Source organism: Paramisgurnus dabryanus, chromosome 16 (assembly GCF_030506205.2).
Source record: "Paramisgurnus dabryanus chromosome 16, PD_genome_1.1, whole genome shotgun sequence".
NCBI lineage: Eukaryota > Metazoa > Chordata > Actinopteri > Cypriniformes > Cobitidae > Paramisgurnus > Paramisgurnus dabryanus.
Genome location: NC_133352.1, coordinates 32918225 through 32945469, shown reverse-complemented (window position 1 = coordinate 32945469; position 27245 = coordinate 32918225). Strand labels below are relative to the sequence as shown.

The 27245-nt window shown below is 37.1% G+C and overlaps 2 protein-coding genes across 8 annotated transcripts in view; one reads left to right on the top strand and one right to left on the bottom strand.

The window, feature by feature from the left end:
- The first annotated feature begins 42 nt into the window (after positions 1 to 42).
- Positions 43 to 10478, top strand: ctsf (cathepsin F). Of its 2 annotated transcripts, XM_073812070.1 has the most exons (15): positions 43 to 413; positions 879 to 998; positions 1280 to 1361; positions 1540 to 1598; positions 1688 to 1760; positions 1880 to 1993; positions 2145 to 2293; positions 5447 to 5543; positions 5762 to 5842; positions 5923 to 6042; positions 6218 to 6282; positions 7541 to 7631; positions 7756 to 7814; positions 9377 to 9483; positions 9518 to 10478. In XM_073812070.1, exons 1-14 carry the CDS (start codon positions 174 to 176, stop codon positions 9449 to 9451), a joined length of 1425 nt encoding a protein of 474 aa, XP_073668171.1. In that variant the 5' UTR covers positions 43 to 173; the 3' UTR covers positions 9452 to 9483; positions 9518 to 10478. The 2 variants fall into 2 exon arrangements, with proteins under 2 accessions (XP_073668171.1, XP_065119920.2); XM_065263848.2 differs by having other exon boundaries at positions 9377 to 10478.
- A 1754-nt stretch (positions 10479 to 12232) lies between these two features.
- stox2b (storkhead box 2b) overlaps positions 12233 to 27245 on the bottom strand; it is a 93454-nt gene continuing 78441 nt past the window's right edge. For 2 of the 6 annotated variants that reach the window (XM_065275277.2, XM_065275283.2), the window contains exons 3-4: positions 23938 to 26188; positions 12233 to 18074 (exon numbers count right to left, since the gene is read on the bottom strand). In XM_065275277.2, the coding sequence (XP_065131349.1) occupies positions 17885 to 18074; positions 23938 to 26188 (2441 nt within the window). In that variant the 3' untranslated portion in view covers positions 12233 to 17884. The remainder of the gene's footprint in view (positions 18075 to 23937; positions 26189 to 27245) is intronic. The other 4 variants (XM_065275280.2, XM_065275281.2, XM_065275278.2 and 1 more) reach the window with 3 other exon arrangements.

Sequence of the window (27245 nt, the reverse complement as noted above, 5' to 3'; positions counted from 1 at the left end):
AGCAGTAGTCCGCCATATTTGTGCGGGGCATCAATAGCCCTTTAATCTTCCATCTTTGTGCGGGGCGCCAGACTGACGCTTCGCATTCTTGATTATCAAGCACTGCGGGTTTACGAACTCAAAAACAAATACCTGACCTAACGTCGTGTTTTCTGCTCAGAGAGCTCGACAAGATGAACACGTATTTTAGCCGCTGTCACCTCGTTATCGCCTATTTTGTCTTGGTTGGTTTGGTTCTGGGTTTAGAAGATGGCCCGAATCGCCCGGTTATCGGCGCTCCAGGATCAGTCCGTCTGTCCGAATCAGACCCGGGGGTTCTGAAAGCAATACAGTTTGCCGAGGAGCGATATAATATGGGTTCCAACGCGATGCACTTTCGTCGCGTCAGTAAGATTTTATCAGCCAGCAAACAGGTATAATGTTAAAATTAACATTTTATATAACGTTATTTATATAATACTAAAACACGGCCAAAATCATGTAAATATTAATTGATTATGCTTTATTTCGTTTTCTTAATAACATATTTTATTTATTAATATTATTTTGCATCGTTTGTGTGTTTGACATAAATTTAATTATGATGATTTTTAAACCGCAGTTCATGTGATCACCATGTAAACAAGGGCAGTGCGCGTGCCGAGGCCCCATATACATAACAGCGCTGATCTGCATCATTCCGCACAGCACTGCACCCCGTTTGCGCAGCAATAAAAGATAATTAATGTTTCTAGTGCAAATTTAAGTTGTAGCAAAATATAAAATAGCAAATTTTGTTATTAATGAAAATACTTTTTGAAAAACAGTGGGTGTGGGAGTTATAATTATTATTAGTTATTATATCCCATTAAATTTTTTTGTGCCTATGTATCCCACAGCTGGTGAAAGGTGTTAGGTACAGTGTTATGGTGGAGATTGGAAGCACACAGTGCAAGAAATCTTCAGGACAGAGTTCAGCCAAGAGCTGTGAATTTTTCACAAATCCTCAAAAACAAAAGGTGAGCAGAACATACAGCGAATTCACTCATTCATCCACACAAAACACTGCTCAGTGCATACAACACTGTTATTAAGACCAGAAGACTACAACATTTGCTGTTACAGGTTCATTTCAAACCCGTATGAAAGCAGAAATACGCTGAAATCATGTGACTAAGATCTTGTGATTTGCATAAGATGTCATGACAATAACTTGATGTGCTAATCTTACGTCACTGTTTTAATGTGTTCAAATGAGTGTTTTGCATATAAATGCTAACAGATTTCAATTTCTTCACAGACTGAAGTGTGTTTGTTTGAGGTTTGGGACATTCCCTGGGAAAGTAAAACCACGCTGCTTAAACAGAAATGTCAGCCCGCAGGTCAGTATTATGGCAAATATTAGATGTACATTCATATAACAGGGCCCAAACAGAGCACAGGTTGTTCATCACATGACATACTGCACAGTCAGCATCCATTATAATGAAGATTATGGATCAGTAGTTATTCTTGCATTTAATAATGAATGTGTAGTTAGTAATATTGTTTGTTCTTTAGTAATCAAGGAGCCCCAAAAGGTTGCAGCCATACCCCTAACTCATGGCAAACCTATGAAGGTATATATTTTAAACAAAAACTATTTAAAATTATGCATTAGAAAATATAGCATTTTCTAATAGCCAACATATGTTTTGTTCTTTTTCAGGAATCTCTTGAGCTTTTGACGCAGTTCAAAGACTTCATGATCAAATACAACCGAACCTACAGCTCTCAAGAGGGTAAGTGTTTTTGAGCATTAACATGAATTATTTATATGATGTTTAATAGTCCCAATTTTACATCATTGTAACTTTCCAGTGCATTAATTCATGTGTGATTATTACAATTAACTCCACAGAGGCAGAGAAACGTCTGCGCATTTTTCAGGACAATATGAAAACCGTGCAGACGCTGCAGTCTCTGGAACAGGGGTCAGCTGAGTATGGAGTCACCAAGTTCAGTGATCTTACAGGTGTGTGCATGGATGCGTAGGTTATTACTGATCGCTGGTGAGCATTCAGTAAAAAATAGTTGATCAGTGAGGAATCGGTACGTTTTTAGGATTTAACAAAACCTTATGTAATTTAAAATGCGGCTAATCCCCATCTCCTGTCTGTGTTTAGAGGATGAATTCAGAACGATGTACCTCAACCCAATGCTGAGCCAGTGGAGTTTACAGAAGCAAATGAAACCAGCGAGTCCAGCCAGCAGGGCCGCTCCTGACAGCTGGGACTGGAGAGATCACGGTGCCGTCAGTCCTGTGAAGAATCAGGTATAAGAGCTTAAAGGGAAACTTTTTCATTATTTACTCACCCTCATGTCATTCAAACACCAAATGTCTTTCGTTGTTCTTCAGAACGCAAATGAAGATTTTTTTTTAAGTGTTTGTTTTTGGATACTATGGGAGTGGATGGTAAACACCTCAGTCACCATCCACTTCCATAATAACCAGAAAACCCTTTAAGCTTCAAAGGACCCAAAATGGTTAAATTAGTCCACACGCCTTGTGTCATATATTTTAAATGTCCTGAAGACGCAGAGCCCTATTGTAACGATCTAAGCGCATGGTCAAAAGCATGCGGCCCAAGTGCACTTAAGGCGTGTCCGAATTCAAAAATGGTCTATGCGCCTGGCGCACAGTCTAAAAGGGTTGTTCCTATTCTCGTAATGAGTAATGGGTGTGTTTTGGGCATAGTGTTCAATAAACCAATGAGAGTCTCATCTCCCATCTCAGCCAGTTGCGCTCACACCTAGGCGGATTCCCTATTTACAAGTTTGTAAGCGGAAAAACTCTTAAACAGAGGAAGAAAACCACCAGTTTAAGATTGATGTTAAAAAACTGTGTTGTGTTTAATTCATTGAAATGGATATTTTTGTTATTAATGCTTTGGTTTTCTTATTTCAGTAATAAGTTAAAGAAGCAGTGTTTTAATTGCTGTTATACCACGGGTCTGTTGAATGCTGTATTCTGATTGGCTGAGAAATGTTCCGTGGGTATGCATTCATTTCTGATAACCGCACACCTAACTTGTCAAATGTCTTAAAAATAGGCACCAGAGCAATATTTGTGGTAACATGGTATAAGAGGAATAATTGACTCCGGTCCTTTGAATTATTTGAAAATAATGCACACCCGCAGTGTAACGACACTCCATTTCGCGTCGTGCCGCATTGCACCTTGGATGTGCATTCTTTTCTTATAATTCATTCCGTCGATTATTCTTTATATAAAGTATGATCACTGTAACCTCAAAAAGTTACAAATATGCAAAAAAAGTAGGTTTGCATAAAGTAATCTATTTCTAACATACAGGAGATAAAAATGTACAAACGTGTGGAAAGCTGAAACTTTTCAGCACTGGGACAGCACCATGAGTGTTTTGAAAGCATTATTTAAAAATTCTTCTCATATCAAAATATCTAAAGGTACAGAGTCATCATATACAATAAATGTGTGGGGAAGCATATAAAAAATGCAATATTAGCCATTTTTGAAAGCAAAACTAATGCTTGCCAGGCTACAGGTGAAGCAGCTCTTCTGCCAGTTGATCTCAGCTTCACGCCTTCTAAAGTCCTGTAAACTGTCCTCATTTATGTCCAAGAGACTAAATATTCTTACTTAATAATTAATATACATTTAAATCCTTTAGTTTTTCATATTTATAAACGTTTGTGTGCTGCTGCGCATCCATGTGTGTAATTACAAACGTGTGTTGTCGTCCCGTGTATTGGCGCATTACTAATGTGCTCTTTAAATAACAAAAACAATATTGTGCCATTGACTTTAGACTAGGTTTTTAGTAGTGATGCACCGATGTATCGGCCGCCGATATTTATCGGCCGATTTTTGATGAATTTGAAACCATCGGCATATCGGCAATAGCACGAGAAAGGCCGATACAATTGTTTATTAATTAACTGCATAAAGAAATCCAATATATGTAAAAAAAAAACGTGTTAAAGTTGTTAATAAAATAAATGCTGAATAGCAAAAACCACCTTTGAAGGTTGTCATGCTGTCTTATTATATTTGTTTTAGCTTAATTTGTGTCTCTCTTATTATGTTGGTCAGTTGAATGTTAATTAGATCCAATCCATGTTCAGTAAAAATAATTTGATGCAGAAATAAACTAGCTAATAGACCAGCTGTATAGTATTGTATACAAGTGTTTAATATCGGTATCGGTATTGGCCAGAAGTTGTCTGTTTAAATCAGTATCGGCCCAAAAAGAAAACCTATCGGTGCATCCCTAGTTTTTTGTTGTTCAATCGTGTAGTCTATTTTAGTTGCCTCAAAATAGCAACGCACCAATAAAGCGCCTGAACACACCTCGTTTTCAAGCAAGCATGCCCATGGGCACACAAATGGGCGCAAATGCATTTGCTATTTAAAGGGACATTCCACTTTTTTTAAATATACTAATTTTCCATCTCCGCTAGAGTTAAACATTTGATTTTTACCGTTTTGGAATCCATTCAGCTGATCTCCAGGTCTGGTGCTACCACTTTTAGCATAGCTTAGCACAATCTATTGAATCTGATTAGACCATTAGCATCGCGCTTTAAAATAACAAGAGAGTTTTAATATTTTTCCTATTTAAAACTTGACTCTTCTGTAGTTAATATTGAAAGTTACCAAGGGGACTATTTTCGGGCAGTGCGTAATATCACTACGCCGGGTGCAGCCATGTTACATCAGCAGTTAATCAAGTCCTTGATTATTACGCCAGAATGAGAGTATAGTTCCTAGCCGTATCGGCCTAGAAAATCGCAACTTTTAATTTTCCGTAACTACAGAAGAGTCAAGTTTTAAATAGGACAAATATCCAAACTAGCATGATGCTAGTGGTCTAATCAGATTCAATGGATTGTGCTAAGCTATGCTAAAAGTGCTAGCGTCAGATCAGCTGAATGGATTCCAAAATGGTAAGAATCAAATGTTTAACTCTAGGGGAGCCTGAAAATGAGCATATTTTTAAAAAATTGGAGTGTCCCTTTAAACAACGTGATGCTGGACATTTAAATAATAATTGCATTGGGCTGAAAATAGCAAAAAACACTAGTGTCGCGCATTGTGCTGCATTGGGCCGGGTGTATGATAGGGCCCATTAACCCCTGACTGCTTTCTTGTTGTGGACATCACAAACATTATTTAAGAGCAAACATCCTTAAACTGACTAAAGAACCGCACTGAAAGAGAGACAACACTTTTTTTTAAATCTGCATTTGGGTTCTGAAGAACAAAGTGGGTTTCAAACAACATGAGGGCTATGTAAATAATGACCCATTTTTTTATTTTTGGGTGAACTATACTTTTATATAATAATATCATGAGGAGTGATTGAATGATTCAAAATGAATCATCAGTGAAAGATTTGAATTACTTTACTAGAATTAGTTTAACAGCTTACCTATTTGTTTGCAGGGCATGTGTGGCTCTTGTTGGGCGTTCTCTGTGACGGGAAACATTGAGGGTCAATGGTTCAAGAAGACCGGTCAACTAGTATCTCTCTCAGAGCAGGGTAAATATAAACCAAATGAAGACAATATAATATAATATTGTTATAGGCCAGATACACACTGTAGCTAAATCTGGGCGTCTCATTATATGAATTCTTTCATAATTTACTCTATATGACTTATTTAGGTCATTTATTAGCCAATTTGGTGTCAATCTTTGCATTGTGTCACATGTGAGTTCAGTAAATCAATTTTGCCTGCCAATGTTTTCCCATCACAGAATTAGTGGACTGTGATAAACTGGACCAAGCCTGTGGAGGTGGACTGCCATCCAATGCTTACCAAGCCATCGAGACGCTTGGTAAGAGATGATCTGGAGATATCCTACAAGTGAATTTGTGCTGTATAAACGCGCTGTCTTTGTTTCTCTCGCACATACAGGAGGTCTTGAGACCGAGACAGACTACACTTATACAGGACAGAAACAGAAATGTGATTTCTCTACAGGGAAGGTGGTCGCCTATATCAACAGCTCGGTTGAACTTCCTAGCGATGAGAACGGTGAGAGTGAAAATATAAAGTAAAATTGATCATTTTTATTAAATGAAAAGCAGTGTAATGTTAAGATGGTGGTGATAAGTTAAAGAGTAATGTGAGATAAGTTAACATCGGTTTTCATTTCTGGTTTTAAGCAGCACACTTATATAAAATGTCTCTCTTTTTCTTTGCCTCACAGAGATTGCTGCATGGCTGGCTGAAAATGGTCCAGTGTCTGCTGCTCTTAATGCTTTTGCCATGCAGGTAACACAACCTATGTCACATTACTGCAAAAATGTTGTAAGCGTGTAGACATTTGCTTTTATCTTATTTATAAATATTTGCATTTATAAGATTGTTGTTAAAGGCACACTGCAGAACTTTTTGGCCACTAGGGGTGCTAGACATGTATTTTTCACATCTAGCGCCCCTAGAGGCCACAAGCGCCGCAGCACTGTCGCAAAGGAAAAGATGACAACTCTTTAGGTCACAAAAAGTGTCTTCCGGCATGGCATATGAATATAATTTCATGGGTTTTACTTTTTTTTAAACGCCAAAAGATTGCGTAGCTCACGTTTACAAGCCAGTTGTAATGGTGGTTGCTTGGTTAAAGTTTATATAAAAAAAAATTAATGTCGTAAGTCCATGAGGCAACCATGTCTCTCTCTACACTCTCCAAGTAGCCTCCAGTAAAATCCACGTAAAAAAAATTGCGAGCGAACGCTGGCCCAATATAATCGATTCTCGTCCTTCTTTTTATTCTTTTTATTCAAAGATGAGCCAAGATGAGGAGTGATTTAACTCAAACTGCATCAAAAGTCGCTGTTTATTTACTTCCATCATCCTTCTCAAATCATACACAACAAGTTGCTATTTCTTCTTCGTTTGTGGGTTAACTTGCCAAGTTTCTTCTTCTCCGACGGTCACGCTGGTACTGTGGTTACATGCGTGGATACTGCCTACCAGCGGTTTGCGACGCGGAGGTCAATGCAAAAGTATAAATGAAAACCGACACAGAACCTACGCCGTCGCGGCTACGCCGTAGGACCTACGCACGACTATAACAAGCCCTTAAGGCTTAATATAATTTAAACGGATGAGTTACAAAAAAATTCTCCTTCCTCACAGTTGTCATGAAGGGCAAAATTAGCTATATAGACCTAAAACACTTTTGGTACCAGGCTGTAAACGTATTATTTTCTACTGTAAATTTGGGCATTTTAACATGGAGGTCTACTCCCTTTTGGAGCCTGCCTCTAGCGGCCAGTCGATGAATTGCAGTTTAAGTCACTTCCGTATCGGCTTTATCAGAGGGATCAGAAGGTTGCCCCTCGGTCTCCACAAGATACGAATTCGCATGTCAGAGTTCACCAGAATTAAACTTTGGTATGCAGCGAAATATCTTCGCACAAGCTTGCGTTTTCGGTCTGAGGCATTCGTATGCATATGCATGGAAGTCAATGGAACGAAAGTGTAGGGTTACTGCACTTTAAAACATGATTTGTTTTTATTATGTCCCTAGTTCTACAGAAAAGGTGTGTCTCACCCTTTAAAGATCTTCTGCAACCCGTGGATGATTGACCACGCTGTGCTACTTGTCGGATATGGAAAACGTGAGTTTTATTTATGTCTTATAAAAGAGATTCATAAAAATGCTTTGTTATTTCATCTATCCAGAATAAGTCAATAGAGCAATTTGTGGTGTACAGAAGTTTATTTTTGTGCTTTTGTGTGCAGGAAATGGTACTCCATTCTGGGCTATCAAGAACAGCTGGGGAGAAGATTATGGTGAACAGGTAAGAAACTCATATGAACTGGTTATATGAATAGACTTCAGTTCACCCAAAAATGAATTTACTCACCCTCATGTTGTTTAAAGGGGTCGTATGATGCGTTCCATGTTTTCTTTTGTCTTTTGATTTTTAAACGATGTTGATATATATAGAAGATTCATAAGATTAAAGCTCACGTAACACACGCTGTTTCTGCATTTCTGATATTAATCTGGAGTACCTATGGAGTAGTATGACATCCTTTATATCTCCGAAGAGTCTTAAGTTTAATCAAATTTATAAAAGAAAGATTAGCTTTACCGAATCTTTCCGATAACGTACGAAAAAATGAAGAAGGAGGAGTTACTACCGCGGGAGGAGCGAGTACGAGTCATGCAACACTATACAACACTGTTTAACTTATGATTCACTACATGTTCGTGTCATTTATATAATATGCACGCACCTATTTCCAACATAAGACAGAAGTCTTACTTACCGCATGCAACTCATGACCCGGTTGTAAAAATCCAGCGCATCAAACACACGCAAAACTCTGCTGCTACCCCAGATAATAAACTATATCCATTGTTTTCATAAGGCTGGATTTCTTTCGTGCCATTGTTGAGTTTTGAAATTAAAGAAATCTGTGTCGCGTGATAAGATGTTTGCAAGTAGCCTCTGACATATAAAACAATTGTAAGTCGCTTTGGATAAAAGCGTCAGCTAAATGAATTCGTAAGTAAACTCTGATAACCCATGAGATCGCTTTTATCATAAACCCTTCAGATGCACCGCAGCAGGCACTTATTTTGACAAGACACTTGATGCACACAGGATCTCTCGATGTGCAGAACACATATTTTGAAAAAAGGAACTACATACATGTTATGACGAACTTCGCATCGAGCGCCCTCAAAAAAAGAAGTCACCGGCCGCCACTGCAATGCATTACACAAAATAAACAAAATAATTTTCTTTTAAGCAACGTCATATGACCCCTTTAAACCCTCAACCGCTTTCTTTGTTCTTTTGAACTTTTTTAAAAGAATAGTTCTGGGTTTTTTGTTTATAGGAGCAGTAGATCGTCTCTTGTCAGGCTTCATAAGCACACAAAAACATTATTAAATATTTCTACACATATTTATTTTAAAACTATCAAATAATTAAGAAATAATTTGTTGTGTACAATCCAACGGTCATGAAGGTTTGGTGAAAAAATAAACAGTCTCTTATTTGATAAATGCTGGATCGGTTCCTCTTACAAGTGCCTGTTTACACAATTTTAGGATGTTTATTTTTCAAGCATGTGTAACAACAGCAAGAGAAATAAACTGTGTTGTTTATGCACGCTCTCACACAAAAATAAGAGGAACAGATAAAGGCTTTCATAAAATAATTTCAGTTTGTCTTTCACTAAACGTGACTACATAATACTTTTCGTTTTTAGATGAAAAAACTCTTTAAAATAACAAGTTTCTTTACATTGGCAGGAAAAACTAATTTTCTTGACCATTATAAAATTATTAATAATTATTTTAATGTGTATTATTATATGTTTTTAAATATATTTCTATCTTTCATAGGGATACTATTACCTGTACAGAGGATCAAGACTTTGTGGAATCAACAAAATGTGTTCATCTGCAATTGTGAATTAGACACACACACACACACACACACACACACACACACACACACACACACACACACACACACACACACACCTTGCATACAGAAATGTGTAGTATTAAGTAGCTCAACAGGTGAAGTATATCTCATGAAGTCATAACACTTTCATTATCGTCCCTCTCTCTATTATATGCATGCAACACATCTGTTCATTATAGCTGTATTCAGCCATCACTGACTGATTTCTGATCAGTTCAGCTTTTTATGAGTAAGTATGGATGTGCTGTAATCTTATGGAAACAGCAGATAGCAAAGAGGGAGACGATAGCAACATACACTGTGTACAATGATACTAAAAATAACAATGTTATTGTGATTCCACTAGTTACTTTAGTTAATTGGTTTTACTTTGATTACTTTTATTCAGTGTTAATATAATCTTAATATCAGTCTTAATATATTTAATTTCATGTTTACAATCTGTTTAAATCTGCTGACTAGATTTTAAATGACTTTATATTTTAATTGACTAAAATGAGTGAATATTTTACCGTGTTATTAAGGTATTGGTCTTGGAAACCAGATCTTGCACAATATGGGGTGGTTTCTCGGATTAGACTAAGAGCTATCCAAACTGAAAACAACTTGCACTGACATATCTTAAAATACATCAGTGCCCTTTGTTTTGCCTCAAAATGCACGCCAATAATGTTTTTAGTAAGGCATGTTTGTTAAAAGTAGTTATATTTCCTAATTAAATTAAGGCCTAGTCCTGGTTTAAGCTAATCCTTGTCCGGGAAACCACCCCTATGACTTCAAACTATGTCATTCCGTTATATGTGTGGCTTTTTTGAGTACACATCCATCTCATTTTTGAACATTTTGCTGCATGGAAACTGCTGATGATCTGTATCGTTTAAAGAATTATGAACTTGAAAAGCTTCAGGACTTTTTTGTGGTAGAAATGATTTTCAACTGCAATGCTGTGTTGTTCAAACAAGATATTTCTCTATTGCATTATCAAAGCTGTTGAATAAAATCACACTTGTCTCAAAACTTGGGCTTAATGGTGTAATGATACCCACACTTTTACTAAGTTTAATAATAGGACAAATGTCTTATTAAACTGCTCAGGGTGAAAGCAAACACAGCGGGAAATAAGCAAGAAATGACGACTGGCAACTTTTTTCAGATCTCGAGACATGTTGTGTTCCTCGCACAATACTTTTAAGTCAGAAGTGGTAATCATAATATTGGACATTATACATTTTAGAAATGTCTAGTTTTTTTTTTACCTATGCTGGGTAAATATTGGACAGAACATGACGCTGGGTTAAAAATGACCCAACCCTGGGTTGTTTTAACCTTACTGCTGGTATATTATTACCCATGGCTGCATAACAACAACTCAACACTGGGTCATTTTTAACCCAGCACGTGTTCTGTCTAATATTTACCCATTATGGGTAAAAAAATAACCCAGCCATTTTCATAGTGTATCCTTGTGTGATTATTCTGGATTGTCAATCTTGGAGACAGCTCATGGATTGTATTTGTATTTGTGCTAAAAGAAATTATTACAAAATTTTAAGAAATGAACAAAGATGTAAAATGAGAATGAAGAAAAACACTTAAGAAAAATGAACTCACATAGGCAAAGATGAATAAAAGAGTTCTGAATGGTAATGAAATATCACCAGCCTTATGGTGCATTCACACCAGCCACGGTAGAGGCGGCAAAATTCGCGCTTAGTTGGACGCTTGAAAATGTGAGTTTACTTGCTTCATTCGCATGTGAAATTCTAGTCATTCGAGACATTCACGCGGAAATTAGCGTCATGGGAGGTGCTTCTGCGACTGTACCCCACTCCGCTCGCTTCCTGTATTCACATCACTACTACAGCAAGGTCCTGATTGGTTAACGCGGCTCGGAAACTCGGCGAAGTTCAGATTTTTCAACTTGCGTGTTTTCCGCGCCAACGCTCAATTCGGGCAGAACACGGCAGCCATGCCGCGTGTTCTGTGCCATTTGCATCGTGCCGCAGGATGCCTAATCGCGTCTTTGCATTGACTTAACATGTAAATCACTCGCGCTTGCCGCCTCCACTGCGTCTGGTGTGAACCCTGTATTAGACAAATTTGTTTCCCCCTTTCTAATGTAAACCTCGTGCATGCAAAAGGCCTCTGGAAAACAGGCTTATCTCAACATAACACCAACTGTGATGTCACAGTCGAGATGTATGCCCCAACTAGGGATGCTTAACGATTAATCGGGATTAATCGTTAGCAGAATAAAAGTTTTTGTTTACATCATATATGTGTGTGAACTGTGTATAATAATTATGTATATATTAATATGCACACATGCATGTATAATTATAATAAAAAAATACATTTATATATTAGGTATTTATATTTATATATAATATAAATTATAAATAAATATACAAATGTATACACACATGTAAACATTTCTTAAATATATACATGCATGTGTGTGCATTTATTTATACAAAGTTATTATATACAGTTCACACATATATATGATGTAAACAAAAACTTTTATTCTGCTATCGATTAATCGCGATTAATCGTTAAGCATCCCTAGCCCCAACATTAGATTACACATTAAATTAAGTACAATTTTGTTACTATGCAAACACACACACACACACACACACACACACACACACACACACACACACACACAGGTTTCCATGTTTTGTGGGGATATTCCAAAGACGTAATGGTTTTTATACTGTACAAAATGTATATTCTATTCCCTTCCCCCAACCATCACAGAAAACTTTCTGCTACTTCACATTTTCAAGAAACATCATTCTGTTTGATTTATAAGCTTGTTTCCCCATGGGGACCTCAAAATGTCCCCACAAGGTCACAAAAATACTGGTATTCCTATTTTTGTGGGGACAATTGGTTCCCACAACGTGATTATTACCAGGTACACAAACAAAGAGCTACTGAAAGGAGCTGCTCTGAGAAACAGCCAATCAGAGCAGAGCTCAAACATTATTATTCATGACCCTTTCAAATAAGGTAATAATAGACCATTTTATTTTAAAAGCAAATCCTAGGGTTAAAATAGACATGTAAAACCGTCTCTGGATTATTTTTTGCACTTAATAAAGCCACATACCTTCTATGAAAATATAAGAGAACCATTTAAAGGTGACATAGAATGATTGAACGGGGTATTTATCCTTGTTCTGTGATGTGACATGTAGACAAAAACTTTTTTGTTTGGGTCTGTAATGCCTTAGAAGCTTCCTAAAAACCTCTCTCAGATAGCTCTATTACGGTGGGGGATTTTAAACAAGTGGTTTTGCACCTATTTGGCTCCCCCTACTGGCTTAACTTGCAATCTCATTACTGATTGGCTGACTTTGCTGCCACTCAAAAAATGTAGCCAATTATTTTAAAGTGGAGGGGCAGTTAGATGCCTGTGATGTCATAAGCATCAGTTTTTCAGATTGGGCCGTTTTCTAGCTGACATTTCTAAAAGAGGAATTTCTATGAGACTGAGATGTTTAGCATGTCTAGCACTTTTTGTATGTTCGTGAATGTGGATAGACTACCATTATTCAACAAAGACAAGGTAAAAATAGTTTTTCATTCTCTGTCCCCTTTAACAGATTATTTCAATGCATTCTTTGGCACCTTTAACCGTTTTAAAGCATCTTTCAGCAAATCAAGATTTATTCATTCACTGCCAGTGTTTTTGTTTACACTTTGCATTTACGATTCACAATTGTTGCCTTTTGAGTTGATTATTTTCAGAATGTTTTTCCTTTTTTTTCGTTTTACATCTTTGTGCATTTCTTGAAAGTTTGCGTTCATTTTTATCGGCACAAAAATAATCTCAACAAAAAGAAATTGCTTAATTTTCTGTGACAGTGATAACATCACCATTATGCTGAACAAGTCCTGACTAAGCTTAAAAGTAATACATTTTACATTTTTTCCCCATACTTTTAATTCACTGTGCAGTTTAATTCATTGTGTGTGTTATTTATTTAAAGCTAAAACAAATCAACTGTATTAGAAATCTTGTGTAACACATTTTAGTTTCCTAATTGTTTGATTTTTATCAGTCCACAGCCCCAATGCAAGACATTCGAATGTGCTCACACATTGTTATGGAAACGTTTTTAAACGTTAACCCATTCTAATGTCCAAGGTTTATTTTGTAATGCTAAGCTCCCTCTGGAGCTATAATAAATAATATACAAGAAGACTTTCAAAAGGCTTTGTGATTTTCAATACATCAAACGCAAGAGTTATAATTAATTTAAACATGTTATTTTATTGTCTTAAAAAGTTACACAATCCCTAAGGAATGAATTTAGTACACTAAAACATTTAACAGCACAACTACACAACTGGGGAACCTCTGAAATATTATAGACTTTACCAAAAAAATTCCCCTTGTAGGTTTTTATACTCAGCTTGACAGATAGCCATCTCTTACAGAATGACGTAATGTCACAATAAGGAACAATGTTATTGAGAACCATAAGAAATCCATCATGTTCAGGGAAGACATTTCATGGACTATCAGTATTTCGTATGAAATATGTTCATTATTCACAGCACATCCGTTCGGATGTTTTCTTCCTTTTTTACTTTTACAGTCACCAGAGAACAGGCATTAGTGCAAAAATGGTATCACAAGGTAATCCTGCCTGTAGTTTATGTGTTTATTTAGTAACGTGACATTTTACTGTCCAAGAATCCGATCTGGAGTTTATATGACTGAACTTCTGCTCAGAGATACATTGTGACAGATGTTTACTAAATGGTACAGTTAAACCTCATTTCACAAAATGTTTTAGACCGATTCATTTATAATTGAAAACGTACCAAAAATGTATAAAGAACCGATTGTTGACTACTGGGACAAAACAAGCTGAAAATATTTGTTTATGTAGAGAGAAATAAACAGTGTATGTTTATTTAATGTGTTTAATGTTCAACTGGTAAGTTTTGTAAGATACTAAAACGCAGGCACTGTCTCGTCAAATACTTGGCATTTTTTTTTTTATTAATTGGAGATATCATTTTAACACTAAGAAGCAGTTTCCCGGACAGGGCTTATCTTAGTCCCAGACTAAAATGCATGTTTGAGCTTCCTTAATTTATAAACGACTTATATTAACATATCTTATCAGTGGCATTGTTTTGTTTCAAGATGAACACCAGTATTGTTTTTTGTAAGGTATATTTGTAAAACTACTTAAATGTCTTAATATATCTCAGGCCTAGTCCTGAATTAAGATAAACCCGGTCCGGGAAACGTCCCCTTAAAGTTTGGTAACACTTTACAATAAGGTTGTACTTGTTATCGGCTGTAAAAGCATTTGATAACATGAACTAACCATATCGTTTTATCAGCTTTTATTTTGTTAGTTCATTCTACTTCAAAAAGGGATGAACCCTGCCCGTTGGGTTGTAATTTAACCTATGCTGGGTTGTTTTAACCCATTATATATCCATTAAATGTAAATATTTTAGGGTTAATTTAACCCAGGGGTGTCAAATTTATATTAGGTTGAGGGCTGGATGGAAAATAACGTCACCATGTGAGGGCCGGATTACTTTTTAAACCATTGGCTGCGTCTGAAACCACCTACTTCCATACTATATAGTAGCCGAAAAGCAGTAGGCGTGGTGAGTAGTATGTCGCGGATGACCTACTACTTCCGGCAAGATACCGAAGTGTTCATTCGATGGAGAGGAGTTATCCAACGAACAAGATGACAGAGAGGCATTTTATTAAAAAATGCCTGAAAGCGGTAACGCGCCTCTATTCAAATGCAAATACATATATTAACTCTTTCACCGCCAGCGTTTTTAAAAAAAAGTTGCCAGCCAGCGCCAGCGTTTTTCATGCTTTTCACCAAAGTTTAATGCCTTCCAGAAAATGTTCTTCTTTAAATATATAAACATACAATATACCAAATGAAAGAACAGACCCTCTGCTTTCAAAAAAAAAAAAAACATTTCATCCTACCTTCAGTGGTTCTTTTGTAATCAGCTTTTGAATATGGGTAGGTTTCTGTAAAAACACCACATTTTAAGCAAAAAGCAGAGATAATTCCATTTTTGTGACGGACTTTTCATAGAGATCCCATTCAGAGCGATCCTTAAAACAGACACGGACATGCAGCCGCTTGCCATAGGGCAATACTTCCGGGTTTAAAAAGTTGCGGAAGGGCGCCACCTGGTGGATAATAGCGGTATTGCGGAAAGACAGAAAATCTCGTCATTGGCGGGGAAGCGTTTTCTCTTAATTGATGAGATATCTCGTCAATGGCGGTGAAAGAGTTAAACAGCTGTCCCTTGTGGTTGAATTGCGCTTGTTTTAACTTGTTATGATGACGTATGTCACGTAATTTATCATACTTCCATATTCATACTATATAGTACCTACTATTTTTATCTGTCACAGTATGCGATTTCGGATGCAGCCTTAAGGTACATTCACATTATAAGCGACTTTGTCGCTGTGTGTCGCTCGTCTCTTTCAAAAGAGGCGTTTCTATCTCTGGTTGTCATAAAATGAGTAACGTCCACCCCAGTAAATGACGCGAGACGGATGACGTGAACTCCCCTGCTTCGTTCTCATTGGTAGTCGCTCCCGAATGTCGCTAATAATTTGCATAAAGTTAAACATTTCTGAACTTTGTTGCGCGACTGGACACGCCCATCCAGCCGTCAACGGTCATTGTCGCTCATGTCACTGAGCTTCCATTGAAATCAATGAGATTGCGTCGCTCTGCTACTGCTAGTCGCTTATAACGTGAATGTACCTTAAGTGTGCGTTCACACCAGATGCAGATGCAAATCACGCTATTCGCATGTAGATGGATGCTTGAACATTTTGAGTTAATGCGATTCATTCACGAAACCCGTCTTTCGCATGTATCACGCCACAGGATGTCTAATCGCATCTTTGCATTGACTTAACATGTAAATTACTCAAGCTTAGAACTAATTGAGGTCCGTCTACGACCATCTGTGAAACTCTCCGCGTTTCGCCGCTTTTCGCATGTCGCCTTTTTAAACTAGACACGTCCTGCCTGAAAGAGTTTTAAATATATGTATTTAATATTTAATTATAAATCATCATGCGGGCCTGTATGTTTGACACCCCTGATTTAACCCAACGGTTAGGTTTGTCCCTTTCTGACCAAACGCTGGGTTTAAAATATCCCAGCATTTTTTTCAGTCTAATGTCATTATTTTAACATAATACAAATAAAAACAAGGTAAAAATGTAATTGTACGTGTTATGTTATGTTACGATCCTCCTATAGCATCTTTTATTAAAATGCTATTTTATACTATTGGTAGATGAAACTATAAAACATGTTTTGTCCCATGTGTCAAAAATCAGTTATATATTGTTCTAGTGGTTTCCATGAATTGCTATTAAAATAAAAGAACTGTAAAAATATAATTGAAATAATAAATAATACATAAATAATTGAACATGGCTAGAGATATGCCATTCTACACGGGTCCTATACGATTACAAAGTCTCTCTATTACAATGAGAACAGTATCTTACTAACGCTTTGACATGACCAAGATTATAAATGATCTAGATGTGACTGAAAAGCAGTAGCAGTACATTCACAGTTTGCAAGCTGATAGTGTTCGTCTAACACAGCAGAGATCTGAGATGCGGGATGGAAATCACTTGTCTTCCTCTATGCGACTGTACAAATTGTGGAGGTAGCAATGTGTGTCTTGTTCTGTATTAGAGAGCACCTGGTTAAAATGGAAAATAAAAAATGGATCTTTTAAATAACGGCCATTCAATGATAAAGCACCAATAGTATTTAAATGGGTACTTTTGAAGGAATAATGCCATGGCGGTGTTTTATTGAGTTTTAAACTACAGAGATATCCCACAACAGCCGACAGTACACAAGGATAAAATGATCGAAAACAGAAGAGGAGACCTATAGTTTGTTCAGATTTTCCTCTAACAGAGATTATCGTGGCCATCGAATATGAACCTCCAGTTAGTTAGGTTAGTAAAATTCAGAAGGACCTGAGATTACAGAATGAAGCTCGGCGGTAATGAACGAATAGGCAGAGGCAACGCAGCTAGTCTGAATCAGAAGACCAATACGACCCGTAGTGGATACATTAAGCTATAAAGGACACCTACAAATGTGTTAAATTAAGGATTTGATCCCAAACATGATCACCTCAAATGTTGTCCTAATGAAATGACTCGTATGTATGCAGCAGTATTTGTTACAAAAAACCTACAAGATACCCCCAGTGAATCATGACAAACTGTTTCCAAACACTTTCTGTTTTACAGCTGAAATAATCTTCACACTAACTCGAAATGTCCTGTCAGTCAGATTGTAACAGTCCCAGTAAAGAACAGGTTAACGGGTGTCGCCCCCTGCAGGTCCCCGTCACTACACGCTGGTGATGGAGGCCTGTTTCTCGGTGCGACTGGCGGGCGGCTCGCGAATGGTACGGAAGCTGGGGGGCTGGTAGGGCGGTGGGGGTCTTTTGGTGCCGATATGTCCCGGACTCAAAGCCATATTCTGGCGTCTGCTATTTTCCACATTACTTGAAGTGTTTGAAGCGAGACTTTCCCGTGTGCTAAAGCAGTAAGAAAGCACAAGGAAAGAGAAATAGAATGAAACAGTGTTATGAAGATAACAGCAATGGAAAATACATCAGTAACAGGTTAAAAAAGGGACAAAGATGTGAACTGGCTAGGTTAAAGAGACCGTTCAGCTAAAATATAAATTCTGATATTATTTACTCCTGCACTGTAAAAAATGATTTGTGGGTTCAACTTAAAAAAAGTATGTTCCTATGTTGCCTTTAAATTTAAATTAGTTTTGAGTTAACTAATTTTTTTTAAATGAATGAACTCAAAAAGTAAGTTACCTGGTTGCCTTTAAAGTTTTGAGTTAATTAAAAATATCAGTTAACTAAAAAAGTGTGTAAAACTGTCAACTTATATATTTAAGTTGAATTAACTTAAAAAAGTAAGCTACTGGGTTGGCTTAAAATCTTGAGTTATTTCAAATTAAAAATACTAGTTAAATAAAAAAGTGTTTAAAATGGTTAACTTATTTTTTAAAAGTTAAATTAACTTAAAAAAGTAAGTTAGCGGGTTGCCTTAAGATCTTGAGTTAATTCAAATTAAAAATATCAGTTAACTAAAAAAGTATTTAAAATGGTCAACTTATTTTTTTAAGTTAAATTAACTTAAAAAAGTAAGTTAGCGGGTTGCCTTAAAATTTTGAATTAATTCAAATTAAAAATATTAGTTAAATAAAAAAGTGTTTAAAATGGTCAACTTATTTTTTTAAAGTTAAATTAACTTAAAAAAGTAAGTTAGTGGGTTGCCTTAAAATTTTGAATTAATTCAAATTAAAAATATTAGTTAAATAAAAAAGTGTTTAAAATGGTCAACTTATTTTTTTAAGTTAAATTAACTTAAAAAGTAAGTTAGCGAGTTGCCTTAAAATTTTGAATTAATTCAAATTAAAAATATTAGTTAAATAAAAAGTGTTTAAAATGGTCAACTTATTTTTTTAAGTTAAATTAACTTAAAAAAGTAAGTTAGCGGGTTGCCTTAAAATGTTGAATTAATTCAAATTAAAAATATTAGTTCACTCAAAAGTGTGTAAAACGGTCAACTTATTTTTAGTTCGAATTAACTTAAAAAAGTAAGTTACTGGGTTGGGTTAAAATTTTAAGTTAATTCAAATTAAAAATATCAGTTGACTTAAAAAGTGTGTAAAACTGTCAACTTATATTTTTAAGTTGAATTAACTTAAAAAGTAAGTTACTGGGTTGGCTTAAAATTTTGAGTTAATTCAAATTAAAAAAGTGTGTAAAATGGTCAACTTATATTTTTTAAGTTAAATTAACTCAAAAATGTTGTTAGCAAGTTAACGGCTTGCCTTCAAATTTTGAGTTAATTAATTTTAAAAATATTAGTTAACTCAAAAAAAGTGTGTAAAAATGTGTCAACTAATATTTTTAAGTACTCAGAAAAGTAAGCTGTTTTCCTTTTTTTAACAGTATGTCTTTCCAAACCTGTGTAACTGTCTTCTGTAAAACACGAAGGTGAAAAGATGAAAAATTACCATATATACTGTCATATGGTACACTTTAAAAATTGTATTGAGTATTTTTGGAGCTTAACAACCCAAATTTCCATTTATTCCAATGACAGTACACTTTTAAAAATAAAGGTGCCATTCAGATAAAGGTTCTTGATGGAAGCATTTAGCCAAAAACTGGTTGTTCTATGGTATTGTAAAGCACCTTTATTTTAAGAGTGTATATAGAAAGACAATATATTATTCAAAAATGTATTTCACCGAAGAGAGTAAGTCTCATGGCAAAACATACTGTAAGGGTCAGTAAATCTGAAATGTGTTTTTTATTTTTAGATGAACTGTCCCTTTAACAACCAGAGTGTCTTATTAGCATCAAGAGGAAAGTAAATACAGTACAGAAAAGCAGAGAAACAATAATACAGAAGTAAAGGATAGCATAAAGACCATGACATGATAAGGAATACAAACATAAAAAAGCACTTATAAAAGTTAAGAGCCATGGATGGATTTTGGCACTTGTCAATAGATAGATATGCCTAAACATGTCCACTGTTCAATGCAGGACTAAACAAGAGTTATTTTTACACGGGTTGTGTTAAACACATCTGCACATGTAATGAAATCTTTTTGAAACGTGACTGCACTCATTTGAAAGGGTGAATTAATCTACATATGAATGTACGTTTGTGGGAGTAAATAAAATCAGAGAATAGAAGATGACTGAACTTGCTGTTTTCATTAAGCTTTAACTTAAACTCATTTCAGCTGTTTAAAAAACATCTCATCAACGCACTTTCTGCTTTGACGATTCATTTTCTTTACTCTCTGTCAGATGCCGATGTAAACAGTCTTTTTTTTCTCTTTTGGCGTAATTTAATTGTGAATACTGCAATACATTATAAACTGCAAATTTGGGTTTTTAATGTCAGAAAAATGTGTATTTTAATTCTAACCATTTTTTAAACTCTTTACTCTCTTCAGTACAGGTTTTTATTAGTAGTTTAAATATTTATCAATTAAAAATTTGTGTTATGATTTTACCCTTTACAGGGAAAAGACTATTTAAACAAGTTTTTAATATAATTTACAATAATATGTGACCATGGACCACAAAACATAAGAAGCAAATTATCGAATTTTATGTAAAAAAAAAAATATTAAGATACTAAGTAAAGATATTTTGTACGTTTCCTACCGTTTCTTTCCATTACCATTGTTATAAAAAAATTATTTATTATTAGTAATATGTGTTGCTAAGGCGATTTTCACAATATTTAGATTTTTATGCACCCTCAGATTCCAGATTTTATTTGCATCTCGGCAAAATATTTTCCTATCCTAACAAAACATACATCAATGGGAAGCTTGTTCATTTAGCTGATGTAGAAATCATTATTTAAAAAAATAAAGTACCCTTATGTCTGGTTTTGTGGCCATTACAAGGAAACTTTCCATAGTTTATTTGTTTTCTGGGTGTACACATTAAAGTCCCCATGAAATCAAAACGGACAATTCTTACTTATTTATGCAATATTGCAGTGTTTGTTATAATTTTATTTGTGTGGCGATCCTTTCCTGATGACATCAGTTTGACGTCAGTTTAACCCCGTCTCCAAAGATCGATTTCTAAATGAAGAAACCTGCTTTAATATTCAATTTATTTACAAAAAAAACCCACAAGTCATGCCTGCTATATTTCTCGTGTGGAATACTGTTTCACGCTAAAATCGTCAAATCGATTGCGACTTCCTGTTCACAGGGACTTTAGATGTGAGCCCAGGGAGTTAATAAAATAATATTTGCCTTTAATCGGATAATGTTTGGAAGAAACTTAACTTGTTTTTAAAAAAGACGATTTTAGCTCTAACTTTCTTGATCATGTTTTGACTAAGACTTTGCACCGAAGTAAAAGAGGGTAAAACACAGGAAAACAATAACAACACCAAAAACAAACCCACATACACAGGATAAATACTGCAAATAAACCACTGTATGAAAAACAATTTAATTTGTGGAAAAACAAACATTTACAATTTACAAAACAAAACGATGGGGGCACATTTAGTTTCCTCAAATGTTTGAAATGTCTCATCAGCCTGATCAACAATACAGTGCTTGTTTGTTCTTCATCCAATCACATTTTTTTAAACACATTCAGTAAAAAATGCACTTCAAACGATCAGATTCTTCAATGCATGTTGTAAATTTCTGACATTTAAAATCTAAGGTTAGACTTCCTCTGCAAAAGAGGTTATTCGAGTCCAACGTTTAGGCTTCCGAGTCAATATTATTGCACTGCGAGCATGAAGACGTCTACAGTTTTTAGTATGAGAGGTTTCAGACATTGGAAAGACATCAGGACAGAGGTCAGGGTGCAGGTTGAAGGGTAACGGTATGTAAAGCTGCAAATAAGTCATATCATGTGCTCAAGGCGACAACTCCAAATGAATTATTATTTGTTAAGGCCACATATATATATCACATATTGTTCGATACAGTGATTCAAGTGTGCTTATATGTTTTATATTGTTACGGTTTATTGGAGTTTGAATAAGAACACACGATGCAACAATGCAGCATTTACAGGAATACAAAAGACGCTCATTTAAACAAAATGGACACTTAAAATATAAACAAGCAAACGTAAATTCAATTAAAAAAATGGTTTAAACCCTTTCAAATATTGCAGTTACAACGTAGTGGTTGACCTAAATTAAGGTGGTATCGGTCTCTATCACATGTTAAGGCATCTCCCATTTTAATGAACACGTGATTTATAATACAACAGACCTGAAACATACTCTACACAAGTGTACTTGTTCAACTAACGTGAATGCTTTTAGCTGACATGTAACAGAAACAAATTTGTGTTGAATTCATGTAAACCATCAGTTTTCTTGTTTAGCACAATTGCACAGCTTAAAAGTGAGTTTGCTTGACATAGGTATAGCTAGCTACAGAAAGGATATCACATTAGTTTTAATGGCACAGACATCTGAAAGTAAGTATTGCCTCTTTTAGGACTTAGGTTTGTTAAAAGATTACTCCACTTTCATAAAAAAATCCTTTTTTTTTCTAGCCCCCGTGTCCTCCAAAATGTTTGTCTTTCTTTCTTCAGTCGAGAAGAAATTCAGTTTTTTGAGGAAAACATTTAAGTTTTTCTTTCATATAGTGGACTTTAGTTAATCTCAACAGTTTGCAATTTCAATGAGGCTTCAAAGCGCTGTAAACGATCCCAACTGATGCATATTTACACAAAAAAATGATATCTCCCCTCTTGCACTAGCCGTGTGATGCGCCAGCGCGACCTTACATATTGCGTAATCACATCGAAAGGTCACGCGTTACATATGTGAAACGCATACTTGCGGACCATTTTAAACAATACACTGACACAAAGACATTAATTAGTATACAACAACGTCGAAACGGTCCTCTTTCTCCACACTTGTAAACATTGGAGCGGTAAGTTCACATACGTCGTTCGTGACCTTTCGACATGATTACGTAATACGTAATGTCGCGCTAGCGCATCACACTGCTAGTGTGGTTTAAAAGTACATTTTTTTGCGAAAATGACGATTGTTTCGTTAGATAAGACCCTTTTGCCTCGGTTGGAATTGTTTAGAGCAGTGGTCCTCAGAATTTTTCTATGTGCGATCACCTTTGTGTACCCCTTCACGGCCCTCCAAAGAACATTTATAACATAAAACATTCATTTTAATTTTATTTAATTTTATATAATGTCATAAAACTGGGGCCCTTCGGCTCCATCTTGCGGCCCCAAGTTTGAGAACCACTGGTTTAGAGCCCTTTGAAGCTGCATTGAAACTGCAATTTTAAACTGTAAACTGTTGAGGTCAATAAAGTCCACTATATGGAGAAAAATCCTGAAATGATTTCCTCAAAAACCTTCTTCTCGACTGAACAAAAAAAATAAATAAACATAAACATCTTGGATGACATGGGGGTGAGTAAATTATCTTTTTTTATGAACGTGGGGTAATCTTTTAAACCCTTTAAATCCACAGATAAAGACGCCTGATATGAACATTCGGTGCATCACTACTTGTAATGCAACATCCAAAAGCTTTTGTGTCTGCATAGAGTATGTTGCTGGGCTTAATCTCATTCACTGAGGTTGTTACGACTGCTTAATAGTAGTTAAAAGAAAAATGTTTGCATGAATTATAATTACACCCTACAGAATCCTGCCTCCATGTCTATAAATGCAAAGAAAACCTAAGAGTTCTTGTGAGTTAACACTGAGTAAAAAAACATTCATAATCTATTCATAGAATAGCATACCCATCATTTCAAAAGCACCTAATCACCAACAAAACACATACAACAAACCCTTAAAGTGGCCCTGAGTGCCTTACCGTGGCGAATTAAATCCACTATCCACAGTTACACTGCTGGAGTCCATACTGTCCAAACGGGTAGAGTGAACCGATTTTTGGCTGTTGTTACCCTCACCTTGCTTGGGGTTTAAAAAGGTGAGGTTCTTTTCGAATTTGCGTTGCAGGTCCCTCTCCTTTTCTCGCTCCAACAGCCATTGCATGGTTCCCCCCTCTTCTCGAACCTTCTCTTGCACCCTATTCTTATGACTAGTCTCCTCAGATTCGTCGTCCGATACGTTGTAGTAGTCAAAAGTGTTTTCTGCACACGAAGCCTGATCTTGACCAGAGGAAGGTGGCACGGTCAGTGGAAGAGGTTGCTCGAAATGCTCTTGAGTCTCCAGCGCCTCTGCGGACTTCGTGTGAGAAGACCTACCTATCGTACCTGGCCTTGAAAAGCTGTTCTCCACATAGTCTGGGGGTTTGAACAAAGTTTCCTGGCCGTAAACCTCAGGCATGTTGTCCAAGTCACCAGAGTCTGGATTGTGTTGGTGCGATAATCGTCCGTTGGGGATCGGCTCGGGAGTCTGGCTCGTGATCGCTATGGGAATACTACTTTGCCCTATTGCGGTTTCCTCTTTATATTCCATAGGGTGGGGCGGGGCTAGGTGAGGAGTCGTTCTGTCCGTGGAGATTCCCTTCCAGACGCTGTCTATAAAGTCATGGCTGGGTTTTACGAGAGAAGATGGGGCAGAGAGAGAAACTTCATTCGCTGCAGTGCACTGGAAATAATCATCCATGGACATTTTAGGAGAGCAAGACTTCAGGTCGTTGTAAGCGGGAAGACTGTCCCTGCTTTTACTCTTCTCCAGCGTCCTGTAAAGCACGGCATCCTCCGAGGTTCCTCTTCCAACATCAGGCACACAAACATCAGAGTGCAATCTAGCAGCAGAGTGCATAATACGAGAGTAGTGGGTCGACTGTGCGGATGCCCTCAAAGTACCGTCATCGGTGTAATATCGACTTCTGTCATCAGGACTGCACTCAAAGTCTTCTGGATCACCTAAGAACGGACCACCGAGCGGTCCCTTGGAGTTGTCCATGGAGCGTGACCTCTCTTTGGCCTTGTCCGACCTCTCGTTTCTTGATTTTCTTTCTTGCGTATGACTATGACTTCGATGTACCTTCGAATTTGACTGTGCCCTTGAGGGTTCAGGGAATGGCATCTCTGTCCTCCGCTTTGCCAGTTCCCCAGAAACATCCCATTCTGGAGCCGTGGTAAAATGAGACTCCACGATATTGGGGTTGCTGTGTACCATATACTTTCCCCTGTTCCGCTCCATGGACATCATGGTTTCACGCGGAGAACGTACCAATGAGGAACTATAGAATTTGTAATCCCTGTCATAGGTTATGTCCAGATTAGATCCTTCAGAAGGGTCCCCCCTGGACGCCCGTGTTTTACTATGGGAACGTGAGGCCTTGCCCTGCTGGGTCTTGCGATGACTGCGACTTCGTTTGTTGCGGGCGCTGTGCTGGGCAGAGGAGTTCGCTTTGTTCCGTTGCGCCTTCTCCTCCTCTAGCCGCTTCATCACGGCCGTGTGGCGAGCCAGGTTTTCCACCGTTAGATCCGGGTTTATCCGACGTATAATCTCCATCTCAACTTCTCTTGGAACCGTAGTGGGTGTCTCCTCGTCGCGCAGTGGCCACTCCTCTGGTGGGAACTGAGCGGAGAATGTAGCTAGATGTTTTGTCTTGTCCTTCTTAAAACTTAGCCTAAAGAGCTTCAGTCCAAATTTCTTGGACTGCTTCTCCCCACTGCTGCTGCTTCCATCTTTGCTTTTACTGTTCGTCTCTGTTTTAAATGGAAAACTAAGTGTACTTTTACTTTTCTCTGATGACTGTTGAGGGGGCGGGGACACAGGAGAATGCTCTTTGTGCTCCTTAGACCTTCTCTGTAAGGTTGAGGTATGTGTGCTGGGCACGTCCTCCCGGTAGGTGTTGTTGTAGGAGTCGCTGTGGTTCTTGTGGTGAGATCTCTCCCGGACGCATCCGGATGTGGAGGGTGTCATGGTCCCTGAATGAGGGGAGGCACACGGTTGTTGTTGCATGCGCTCCGGTATCCTCTCGTCCAGGTGGTACCACTTGCTGTTAGTCCTAATGAGGGAGGGCGTGATGAAGTATGTCTGCTGGGTGACAATGAAATAACCCTCCGGGGTGGGGTAGATCTTCCGCTCTCGGACCAGCATGTTGAGCGTGTGCCGAAGAATCTCCATACTCGGAGTGGGGACGCCTACCAGAAAGAGACAAAAAAAGGATCAGGCCTAGTATACCAAAACTACAGAAATCAAACGTTAACATTACTGGAACCAAACCGATCAGAAGTACCAGTAATTTCCATAGTATAATTTTTTTGTCAATGGTGCTTGGTTTGGTTACAAACATTCCTCAAATATTTCCTTTGCGTTCATCACAACAAAGAAATATATATAGGTTTGTAACAACAGAGTGAGGGATTAACTATTCATTATATAACCTTGTTGACATTTGGCCCTGTTTGATACGATATAAACTGGTGTGTATAATGCCGCGTACAAATGCTGTACAGTGATGACTGTCCTCCCTCCCTATCTGCCTGACAGAGCTTTGCTTCTCCGCTGACATTACTCTCCATTACATCATGAAGTCCTTAAATCCAGCCCGGTGTGACGCAATTCCCTCCACTTCAGTAATAAACACCCGTTCAAATCTCTATGTTTCAAGGGGAGGTTCTGTGAGATAAGTCCCTGTCTCTGCTATATACCAGTCCAGGTCCAAACACACATGAAGAAGATGTGGTATGTGACCCTTTCTGTAAAATCCAGGCTAAAATCTCAGATTAAGAGTATTAAAGTTTAATATAGCCATTGATTTTAATTGACATGACATGACCTTACTCAGTCAATATTAAACAAATCAGGGCTATAAGGTTATGCACATATGTGAGTTTCAAAGGTAAACATACGGTCCCATACAGTCAGTTTCACATAGTATGCCTGTGGCTCATTCAGGCTTCTTTATCGTAAAGTGGAAACCAAACCTAATTCATGATGGTTTGGGCTGTTATTTTCAGCAGGGCCTGTGCATGTCTTTAGTATATGGAGGCACTGATATGGAAAAAGGTTGCCTGTACTTACATCATGGTTGCCTGCTTAGTTTCACTGTCAATGAGGTGCAATCCTAATTCATCCGTACAAACACTCTCTAACTCCCTCAAACACACATGCACGCAAAAACGCAAAGACACTTAAGCGACCGTCTAATCCAATTGAGAAAAACAGCCGGTCGCTTATCTCGGACATTCACGTCTG

Excerpts from the sequence above, each read along its gene's own strand:
- ctsf (XM_073812070.1), top strand. The coding sequence starts at position 174 with ATGAACACGTATTTTAGCCGCTGTCACCTCGTTATCGCCTATTTTGTC. Across the intron at positions 1,994-2,144 it reads CAAGTTCAGTGATCTTACAG|AGGATGAATTCAGAACGATG; the intron begins GTGTGTGCATGG and ends GTCTGTGTTTAG. Across the intron at positions 7,815-9,376 it reads GAGAAGATTATGGTGAACAG|GGATACTATTACCTGTACAG; the intron begins GTAAGAAACTCA and ends TATCTTTCATAG.